Raw genomic sequence first — 11,912 nt, forward strand, 5'->3', positions numbered from 1 at the left:
ACATTTTTGTCGTTGGGGGGGGGGGGGTAAGGTCACTTTACGTTAGTCGTGGGCATAATTTTTTTTTTTTTTTTTTTAAATTTAAAAAAAAACAAAACAAAACAACAACAACAAAGGGGGGGTTTGAACCCCCAAACCCCCTCCCCCCCCCCCCCCCTGCGTACGCCCCTGGTGATCACACTTTGTGTGATGTTCCTACTTGCAAACTAAACCAAATTAAAATTAGTTGTAAACTAGTATATGATAACACATATTGACATAAATTTAATCACTACACACCAATATTTGCTCAGAAATGTAATATTTACTTGCCATTTAACAATTTAAAATAAGCGTTTTCCAACAGAAATTAAGTACACATATGAATTGCTTTGCAGTTAAAATCAATTATTGCAACCCCTGAAACAATTAAACAAAAATTTAAGCCTACATAATGTTTACAAAATCACCTTTTTTCAAGCTTATTTCAGAAGACGTAATTCCGTTACCATTTATGTAATTCCGTTACCGCTACCTTCTTTCATAAAACCATCCAGCATCGATAAACCATGACAACTTCACCCCCCAAAAAAATGCCATGGGACAGGCAACAACATATAAAGCCCCAGTCCCATATAAAGCCGGACCAGCACGGACGAGCACAGACCACTCCGGACCATCCCGGACCATGGTCTGGGGTGATCCGGGATGGTCCGGGATGTTTTGTTCAAAAAATCGCAACCGCCGACCGTCTCCCCGGACCCAACACAGTACCACTACGGACCGCCCCGGACCATCCGGGCATAGCCCCGGCAGCAGTACAGATCATTCCAGACCCAGCACGGAGCCGCCACGGACCGTCCCGGACCACCCCGGTGCCAACACGGTGCCAACACGGATGACACCGGACCATCCCGGTGCCAACACGGATCATCCCGGAACGCCCCGGTGCTGGTCCAGGGTGATCCGTGTCGCCACCGTGCTGGGTCCGGGATCATCCGTAGGGGCGCCGGGGTGATCCGGGGTCAATAACTCACTCCCGGACTGCCATGGATCAACACGGACCGCCCCGGCGCCACTACGGATGACCCCGGACCCAGCGCGGTGGCTACACGGATCACCCCGGATCAAACTATTGTCCCGGACCGTCCCGGACCACCCCGGCAGTTTTTGACCGTCAAAAACATCCGGGGTCGACTCCTGCATGGACCGCCCAGGACCATCCAGGACCATCCAGGACCATCCAGGACCACCCCGGTGCCAACACGGTGTCAACACGGACCGAATCCCGGATCACCCGGGATGGGGTCCGGGATGGTCCGGGACGGTCCGGGACGTATATGGGACTGTAGCTTAAGCTCCCAATAGCATTACTTCACCCCAAATAGACTGCAGATTTCAGACGAAATCTTTTCAAAGTTAGTGTAAAAAATAACCTGATTTTTCTGCCGTAATTCCGTTACCGACACACTTTTGGTCCTGGGGTGTTCCGAATGTTGGAAAAAAAAATCAATTTGATTTTCTAACAGGTGCATAATACAGAAAGAATAAAAAGATAAATAATCACCTAGGTCTAACCACCTGTCTACAGTATATAAAACTAGAGCCCAAATTTCTCTGAAATGTAATTCCGTTACCGTGGAATTGCCCATAATGGGGCCTAGACCTAGATCTAGGCCAACCTGGACCAATTAAAACCAACTTAGATATCTAGATCTAAATCCTATTCGGGATCCTATTAGGCCTAAGTCCCATTGAAACATGTTAAAACCTATTGAGACTAATTAAAACCAATTGGAACCAATTGAAAATTCATTGGTGTTCTATAAAGATCTAGATATAGATCTAGATCTAGATCTAGATCTAGGGCCTAGGCTATATTGGTTTCAATTGGAATTTCGTCTTGGGCTGGCTCTCATCAACATCATCTGCATGATGTTTGGTATGCATATCAGTGATACTATCACGGAGTGTAAAGTACTCACCGTCATTTCTGTCAGCTTCATGGAGGCCCGGTGGGGTCACTCCCCTGCAAAGAGTGACACGTATGACCGTTACCACCATAACTCCCTTTTGTGGTCAATTTCAAGGACATTTTGTGAAATTTAACCCCCTTTTTTACGTCAAAACAAGGACAAAATCGTACTTTGGAATACCCCTATTTATAAGATTGTAAGGACACTTTCGCAAATTTACCCCTATTTTACCATATTTCAAGGACAAGACTCGGCTCCGAGAATTTTTCTTCCCGGTTTTCTCTTTTCCCTTTTCCTGACCCCTATTTATCAATTTCGGGGACACCTGTGCACCCCTATTTTCTTTATTTTGAGGAATATTTTGTCCGCGGACATTGCTTGAAATTGACCCCTTTTTCCGCGATTTTGGTAACGTCGATCATGCGGTCCGGAAGTCACATTGAGTGACCCCACCGCCATGGAGGACAAAATCTCCTGGTGTCATATTCCTTAAATTCTCAATACCTCTGTTAGCAAAATACAGCATGGTGTCAAGGAAACCTTATTCTTTTGGAGACCATCGGCAGAGAATGAATCTAGACCTAGATCTACCTCTAACAGTTAGACAGGCTTTGCAGAATCATCGTCATATGTCATCCTTCGGAATGGCAGGGTGGTGTTTCAGAGCAGCTTTAACTGTTGCTTTTTTCACAACAGCTTTGAATGTTTTCCCACTTCTCGAAAACGAATCCTCTTTGGTAATGGTAACATTTCTTGACGCCGAGAAATGTCTTTGAAGGCTAAATCGCAAAGCCTGCATCGTTTTCTTGCTGTAGGTCTAGGCCTACCGCCTAGATCTAGTCTACTCCGTTTTGATTCCGAGCTAGCGTAGAACTGCAAGAGAAGGGGGACTAGGAAGGTCTAGGGCTTCGTTATTCACAAGATCATCATCAATTAAATCCCGAAACACAGAAAGCCCGTACTGATCTGTTTCTTCCTGTTTTTGCTGTCACTTCAGATTTCAACAATTCGTCCACATCTAAAAGGAGAAAATGGGGATAGTCGGCAGCCATTTCACCACGGTTATCTGCCTGAACTTGGGGAGCAGCCATTTTGTCGAACTATGTTTTTTCAGCTGCCTTTCTCAATGCGCGATAGCGCGCACGCCGTGCCGGAACGAACTCTTCCGATGGATATGCATACCGTACGCGTACCGGCTGAAGAAACTTAAGGCGGGGGATTTAGCTTGCGCGCGTTCGTTGCACATCAAAAAATTGAAGAAATTTAGATATCGAACGCAGAAATATCAGTGATCGGTGGAAAAAGTGGATTCCGGAATATCCCTTATTCGTGCTCAATATATCATGAGGGATATCATTTAAAAAGATACATAAACGGTTTACCCGTTGGTCCCTATATAGCTCATGCCTCATGGTCCCCTTTTTCTTATAGTAATTAAGAGCTGATTTAAAGAGATAACCACCTGTAACTGACCAGGGAGGTCTAATCCCTCACTGGCCAAACTAGTGCAGATCTTTGATGTACCACATACATGTTAAACATTACGAACAATATGGTCGACAGCTTTTAATACCAACACGTATCGTAATCGAATAGGACGTGGGGAAGAGTGAAAATACCTATTTTTGGGCAATCGCCACTTCATATTCGGTCAGTCAGTGCAATTTGTTGTTATTTTTATAAACAAATTTGCAAATCGATGGCAAACTTAATTAATTGGTCCCTGTTAGTAGGCCTAATATTAAGATGATTCAAATTTGTGCTCGTTAAACAATTCGCTGTGAAATTAGGAAAATGGAAAGACCCAGTTGCGATATGGGCGCTTTTGACAGATTTATCTTCTTTAGTATTTTACATTTCCAAAATATCATTAATAACGAAAAAAGCTTCGAGACGCGGCGTGCCAGTGTTTTATTTTGTTTTAAAATTGAGATAATTAAAAAGGCATTAGTCCAATATTGCGTTTGAGAATGTAAAATAATGTCCTCCCTCGAGAGGGAAAAGGTGATGGCGAAATAAAGTCTTGTTTTTATTGATTTTGGTACCTTTGAGTATCACAACTTGCATGGTGATGCCTAGCTAATAATCAATTGTTGACCTTTGACTTTATCAATTTGACAGTTTTGCTCTAGTGTATGCTTTTGTATCAGTATGTATACTGTTATCTTTTCTTTTTCTGTTTACCGCTCCAACATTGCATTTTCGGCATTTGTAACCAATAAGCAATGTTAATTGCTTCTGCATATCAATATTTTTGTTGTTTATTTTGGTTAAAAATATATTATTTTTTTAGTCAGGCGCGGATCTACGGGGGGGGGGGGTTAGGGGGTTTAACCCCCCCCCCCCCCTTGGGCGGCCCTTCCCCCCCCCCCCCCCCCCCCAAAAAAAAAAAAAAAAAAAAAAAAAAAACTGAAGGAAAAAAAAAAAAAAAAAAAAAACGCACGCTGGAGAGAAACCCTTTCAAGTGCAAATATTGTGAGAAGATATTTAACTCATCTGGTAACTTAACCAAACACATGATAACTCTGGATATAACTGTGTATTAAACTGTTACTTGATTTAAAAAGATGTTATCATGCACTGCTTTTTATGGTCTCCATTGTGTTAATAGATGCCAGGAAAACATCACTTACGGGGTTCAAATAAACACCCCCCAAAAAATCGGCTCGCGGCTCGTGGACGATGCTCTGCATCGTCTTTATTTTGGTCAAACCCCCCCCCCCCTTTAAATAGCAAAAAGCTAGATCCGCCCCTGTTAGTTCCAAATCATCGGATGTATTATGATACATTATATTATTTACTTCATGCATTATGTGTCATGTTATGGCAAGAAGAAAAAGGGAGCTTTTCTGCTGTTATAAGCAGGCACGTACAGCCACGGGGGGGGGGGGGGGGGCACGAGAGGGCACGTGCCCCCCAAGAATTTCCAAGATCGGTTTAACTTTTTTAGACCCTTTTTTTACCTCGATCGATTACCTCGATCGGTGTATGTACCCCCCCCCCCCCCCCCGTGCCTGTTCCTTTTGAATTTTGCTATATACACTGCATTAATTGTAAATTAAACTACTAATGATAATTTGTTTACTAAAACAAATGAGTGATGTACATCAATGAAGATTAATAAATACAATTATATAAATACAATACATGTTTATTTTTTCCATAACAAATGTTTAAGAAAATTCTGTCTCATTATTATTTCACTGTTTTACGCATAATAATACTATAGGTTTTCCCGCCCAACTTCGTAAACTTAGCATCCGAATTAACGTTACGTTCATTCAAGTTCGTGCGAAATTGAATGACTATGTAGCCTAGATCAACATTCAAAAAGCTAATTGCGTCGTTCAATTTGATTTAGTAGCATGCGATTTCATACTCTTGTCACGGAGAAGTGCAAACCGAGCATTCAATTTAGAAAAGCGTGCAAAGAGCATTCAAATTCGCGCCGGACAGACGGTGGTATGTATTCGAGCATTCAATTTCGTGATCAGGCATCCATATGTGACATTTGTGCATTGCTTTTCATTTGATGTTAATTTGTTACTTAACATACTTCTGTTTGAATAATTTAATGCTAAGTTTACTTGTAGGAATGATTATGCGTATTCGTTAGCAGATATCTGTCATTACACAGGTAAATGTCCCCAGAGAAGGCGCACAATTTGTGACTTCTCTTCTTCTTGTAAGAACAAGCTATATAATTATACACAGATCCTGGACAGCGGTAGAGTTGAGCTTTAGACATGGCCATGATGGAAACAAAATACAATGATGAATAAAGAAAAATATGTGAAATGAAAAGAAAGAAAGATTACCCACACAATCCAGATTGATAAAAAAAAATAATTAAAAAATAACCTCATTTATAATGAAAGATATGAAGACATGACTGTATAAAGAAATGTTTCATCAAAAATAAAGATCGACAGAAAGAGAAAATATTGAATGCAATATAAATGATGTGAAATCATGTCAGAAAAGATCGTAGAGAAAAAGAATAAACAAATGAACATGAAAAAGTGAATATCCGAATAAACATCGAGCCTCGTACAATAATTATGAGGTCTAGTTTTAATTTGAATGACCCGATTGCGAAAGAGGTTGCCCATAGACGAAAATGAAACCGCAATTCGACAAAGAATTGTCCTCCCACTCAACTTTGGAGAAATTGAATGACGCTAACGCATTTCCAAATTGACTGAACCAAACGTTAATTTGAATGTGCTTGTTTCGAAAATTCGGTGACTCGAAACGAAATTGAATGCAAAAAGTTTAAAAATGAAACAGGGAAGCAACGAGTGGAGAAAATTCGCTCGAACATGAATGCACATTAGTGAAATTGATCGCTGCTTTGACGAAATTGGCCGGGAAAACCTATAATATGACTTAATGAAGTGAATAAATCTAGTGCAATAATAGAGGACAGCAAAATAAATTGTGCAAAGTGTGATTTTGGACAAGAATATTTGTATCTTTGAATAATTGCGTTGTCTCTCGTCGTGTAAGAAAGATAGGACTATAGATTAAGAAAATAGATCGATAATATTATTCTTCTTCTTCTTCTTCTTCTTCTTCTTCTTCTTCTTCCCACGGCCTTTTGATCTTTTTTCATGTGCACGTGAGATTGAAGGTTTTTCCAAGCGAATTATCTTACAAGCTACCATACAAGATGTCGTCCTCCATTGCTGTTTTTGTGTTGATTTATGTGGCCATTGTTCACACTTACAGACTGTATATACCCGCCATATCTAAGTTGGTAAGTAATTAAATGATGTAAAGAGAAGGGGGATGGTGTGAATCTATAATCTGTGAAAAATCACCATGTTATTTCACCCTCAAAATGGCAAACACATTGTAGTCTAGATCTATGTAGTCCCATTGGTTGTATTTTGTGTTGGATGGGAATAGGCTAGACATGGCGGCTATTACAGTGCAGTACTAGATCTAGATCTAGATCTAAAGTAATTGCAGAATACCCTACCAATGGTGCTAAGGTAGTGACTTCAATGCTAGATGTACAATTATCTGAATAATCTGAACATTTGAGCGAAAACCGACCATTATTAATGGTACAAAAACAAATTGGGAAAAACTGATCTGATCGATTCCTTAATTCTCCCAACTGTCTATATTATTACAATTTAATTACATTTTACGTGAATAGAAATCTCACAAAGCAATAAAATGGCTCTACATTCCATTCCAGACATTTTGTGTTGACAGATTTTTATAGCCTGTTTTTATGTCTTTTTTTCATGGAAAAACGGTTGGGAAAATTCAAAAATGGTTGGGAGAATTTAGATTCAGAAGCGCCGCACATCGACGTCCGTTCGAAAACCCGTTGAACTTTGTTAAAAATCTTCATATTGCGTGAATTAATTTCGGATTTGGGGCATCGTAGTTGGATAATCCATACATACAAACATAATTTTAGGCCTACGTGTTTTGCATCCTGATTCAACAGGTTTGTGAAATTAACCATCACAATGTTACTAAGTACCTTTAACACGTATGTAACATTAAAAAATAGAGGTACATAGTTGAGAGCGATGGACCCAAGTGGCAGAAGTCTTGCTAGAATAACCAGAAACTCAAGTAAAACTCATAAACGAAACTGGTAAATTTTATTTGTTTCTTATTTTTTATTAATATTGAGTGGTTAATATGTACAGGGTGTATGATAAAAAATTAGTACGTTAGCTGCAGCAGGTTTCACAAAATATTGCACGAATGTCACTCGTATTTTGTGTCTGAATTACCTACTTACCTACTTACAGTACAGTGTTGCCTCTTTTACTACACAGCCAGGATAGTGATGCAGCTACAGTGTATGTGTGGTCCCACACACTTACTTGTATGTACCTTGCGCTTTACCTTGGGAATAGCTAATTGGTCAATTTTAGTCAAGAAACATTGTTTTATAGCTTAATTAATATCTTGACCTTGAGAGGGAGCTATACAACATGAAGCGTTTATTATTTACAATTTAATAACTTTAGACTCGATTTCAACCGTGACAACGATCACTGAATATTGTAGGATCACATATGCTTCCTATATGTTCATTTAAACCAAATTCATGACCCCATACCAAAACTTTGTATTACCTTTAATATAGTAGTTGTAAAATGTCTCGTTTCAAAAATACAAAAGACAAAAATAGTTATGTGCCTATACTAGACTAGTATTGGTCGATGATCGTTGGTCATTAGCTTCTTTCATTAGTTTAATATTTGTCAGTATCTACGTCGATGGTCATTGGTTGTTGGCTTTTTTAAACAAATATGCCTTACTTTTTGGTCGATAGTCGTCGGACTCTTTCATTAAAATAGTATTTGGTCGATGGTTGTTGATCGTTAGGTTGTGTGCCCCGATTCTGTGCTAAACAATATATTTTAATACTCGGTAGCATTGAATGCCCTTAAAACCATCGTAGGGTATTCTGCAGATGTTCCGACATAGCATTGCCATTGGCAACCATAAATACCTGATTTTGCAGAAGGCTTCGTTTTTGTTTCTAGTGCCCGGACTTAGGACCCATCTCCTTCTTTTTATGATTATTATTCTCATTAGTAATAATTATTATTATTATTAACATTACCCCAGTAATAAGATTTAATTTCTAATCCGCACATGAAAATGCACACAATCAGCTCCCTGGGTAGTATTCTATCCACGCCATAATACAAGCGCACATATGCCAATCCAACCACATTCACATCCTACCGGTTACCCATTTGAAACCTGGGTGGAGAGTGGCAAATGTAGGTTAATGTCTTACTAAAGGACATTAGTGCCGCAGCAGTTCTCGAACGGTGAATAATTGGTACACTTTGAACCGTGATCCACAATTGGGTGATGTATCCACCAGACCATGACACCTCATAGCTTGAATGATTTGTTTTCTCTCTCTCTCTCTCCCTACATGTAGATTTTGAAGAAACTCAAGTTGGTCTCTGCACAAAATGAAGACAAGAGAAAGGCATTACAAGATCTTCTGGATCAGCAATCCGAGATTGACATGAAAGAAGAATTTGCAAAGTACGCCAAGATTGAACGGAAGATCATTAAACTCAAAGAGGAATTGAAATCTTTAAGTAAGTTCAAAAGGTTGAAAATGCAGGCAGTAGTATTTAGGATCTTAGATTTCTAGTTGATGCAGTTTTTGGAAAGCAAATTTAAAAAAAAGTAAAATAGTAAAAATGAGAATCAAGTCTTGTAGTGCATACCATACAGATGCATTTTATGTTGAAGAGCTTTGTAAATAAAAATTCCAGAGCTATCTTTTGGTAAATTGAAGTTTCAAAAGAAAATCTGGACTTCCTATGTGTGAAGAAAACAAAACCTCTTCAATTCATCAGTAGGTGTGATTGAAGTTAACAGCTAAGTAGAACTGAGTGATTACCATGCCACACTACAGCAAAGTAATTACTGCTTGTCAGTATCGGCTTGCATGGTGATGTATATATACAGTAGGCTTGCGGATGCACCATGTGAGAAAGGGAAGGAATGAGAAGTCCTGAAAAGAAAGATTACCGAGAGTCCTTTTCAGGACTCCTCATTCCTCCCTCTCTCTCTCACATGGTGCATCCATGCACGTGCATACTGTATAGCGAAGTAATTGTTTTGAAAATGATGTATCAAGAAATAAATCCTACATGGAAACGCTAGAGAGACACAGGCCTGTGAAAGTTTGAGCAAAAACCAATTAAAATTAAGAAAGTTATACATTTTTGAAGGTGCATTCAATCAAGCTTAAATTGGAAAAGTTCTCTCCTCCCATTGGCCCTGTACTAAAAAACTTCCAAAATCTATATTTTTCCTTAAAATTTTCAATCATACAACCTGAACATAATTATTGCAAATACATTTGTTTTCAACCCTATATGACACAAATCTATTCCGCCATCAATAACTAAGAAAATGAAAGTTTATGAAACTTTCTGTACAGAGCAAATTTAAGAAGAGCTTGCAGGATACCTCAAAGTTTTGCCAATTTGTATTTAACTGATGGCAATTTTTTTTGTTGATTCATAAAATTTCACATGTTTAATCAGATATTCCTCAAGCTTTCACTCATTTGTTTTTTGTTTTTTTTTGTTCTGCTTTCATTAAAACCAACTTAATATTAGGGTGGACTTCCCCTTTAACTAGAACTGGTAATCGATGTTTCTGGATACAAAGCCACATGTTTGGCTAATGGACACAGTACAGTTCAACTCACTCTCACTTGAATACATTCAAATAAGCAATTCTCTGCTACAAGCTAAGTTACAGACAACCTTTATTATCATTTCGCTCTTGATACTATTCTTCCTTTTGCCTCTTCCAGATAAGCTGATAAAAAATATGTTAGTTATAATATTATTTCCTTTTATCAATTAACATCCGCAGAAAAGTCTCAAGTTGCAACCAGATTTACTGTCAGCTGGGGTATCACATTAGCTTTGAACACCATCTATGTGAGTATTAAATGTTGACTGCCTTGAGGGGCACAGTAAAAACTATGGCCCCAAAACGACAGTCGAGAGGCATAGCACAGTTGCGAGATCACTGAGGGCCGTGTTTTACCGTGACACAAAAAAGAAGCATTCATTTTATATGTACCGCATCCTTCGTTAGCTCAGAAATCTATTTCAAAGACAGATGAAATTACCGTACCGTAACGTAATTGATCAATCTTTCAAAATTTTGTTTGGTGAACATTTATGATAAGGTGCCAGCTGCACACCCACTTATCTAAATTGCCAAAGCTACTACAAAGACATATCTATGCTCGGTCAATATTCTTCACCATACCACCCGGCAGTCTGTAGTAAATTTCATGCCCGCAAATTTGACCAATCAGAAGCCTAGAATCTAGACATGCGGTATATAATATAAAATAGTACTGAAAGATACAATTTAGATCGTCTGAGTGGAAAGCTACAAATGTCTTGCCAAGGAATACCATTGAGCTAAAACTTTTAAGATAGACATCAGTTGTATGGAGCCAGAAGGGCATATGAATAAACACAGGATTGACATGTTCTTTAAATTCAGGTAAAGTGAGAAATCAATCAACCAAGTCACTATCAAAATTTCCCCTTTTCCTTTGACAGAGCGTTTTCATGATTGGCCTGATCTGGAGCTACCGCTATGAGCCCGTCATTCTCCTGGAGGAGGAGTGGGCCTGGCCTTTCGGGCGGATCCTGGCCTTCCCCTGCGGCATTCCTGGGGCTGTAGGCATAACCGCCTGGTTAGCTGTGTGCTCGGCGATGGTTGCACGGCTACAGGGATCCGTCCAGTACTTTTTTCTAGGAGACAGGACCAGTTCAAAGACGTCTTGAAGGTACAGAGATATGACTGACTGAATGACAAAGATGTGTTTAGGACTTTAGGTACTGTCTGTGTGTAGAGGTCAATGGTAGACCTTGATCTCAAGACTTTGATGCATGTTTGATGTCTGTGTCCCAACCCAAAGGCTGAATGTGAAATAAATGTGTCTCCTGGGCGGCGTTTCACAAAACTTGTCATCATTGACGAATAACAGTTTTTGTTATAAGCTACTGAAATCCTTGATTCTGATTGGTTATCAGCAGATTTGTCACTGATTTATGTCATTTGCCATTGAAAAAAGACTTTGTGTAACGGGTCCCTGGTCTTGTCCTCAAGATCTCAAGTCTTTACTACAGCACTAGAAGTCGTAACCCATAGTTCTTTTTGAAGCATGAGAACAAGGCGTCAAGAGTTGGAGTCTAAGAAGGTTTAACATCGTTACTTCAATCACAATAAACGTGATGTAGCAAGATCAGTGCAGGTCTCAAGTTTATCATGTTTCAGTCATGGTCCGATCCACGACCTAATGCATCATGAATGAAAATTAAAACTTTTCCTCCTGGTCATGGCGTGGAGACCGCGTGGCTATACTACAGCACTAGCGCAGGTAGCGTCTAGATCGCAGTGAGACGGTAG

The 11,912-nt window shown here is 39.4% G+C and overlaps 1 protein-coding gene across 1 annotated transcript; it reads left to right on the forward strand.

Annotated features, from left to right (window-relative positions):
• Positions 1-6,594: 6,594 nt before the first annotated feature.
• LOC100893845 (tail-anchored protein insertion receptor WRB) lies at positions 6,595-11,685 on the forward strand. Its single transcript, XM_003730009.3, has 4 exons — positions 6,595-6,714; positions 8,890-9,055; positions 10,353-10,420; positions 11,060-11,685. Exons 1-4 carry the CDS (start codon positions 6,628-6,630, stop codon positions 11,285-11,287), a joined length of 549 nt encoding a protein of 182 aa, XP_003730057.2. The 5' UTR covers positions 6,595-6,627; the 3' UTR covers positions 11,288-11,685.
• Positions 11,686-11,912: the final 227 nt, after the last annotated feature.

Source organism: Strongylocentrotus purpuratus, unplaced genomic scaffold, assembly GCF_000002235.5.
Source record: "Strongylocentrotus purpuratus isolate Spur 01 unplaced genomic scaffold, Spur_5.0 spur5_scaffold_21, whole genome shotgun sequence".
NCBI lineage: Eukaryota > Metazoa > Echinodermata > Echinoidea > Camarodonta > Strongylocentrotidae > Strongylocentrotus > Strongylocentrotus purpuratus.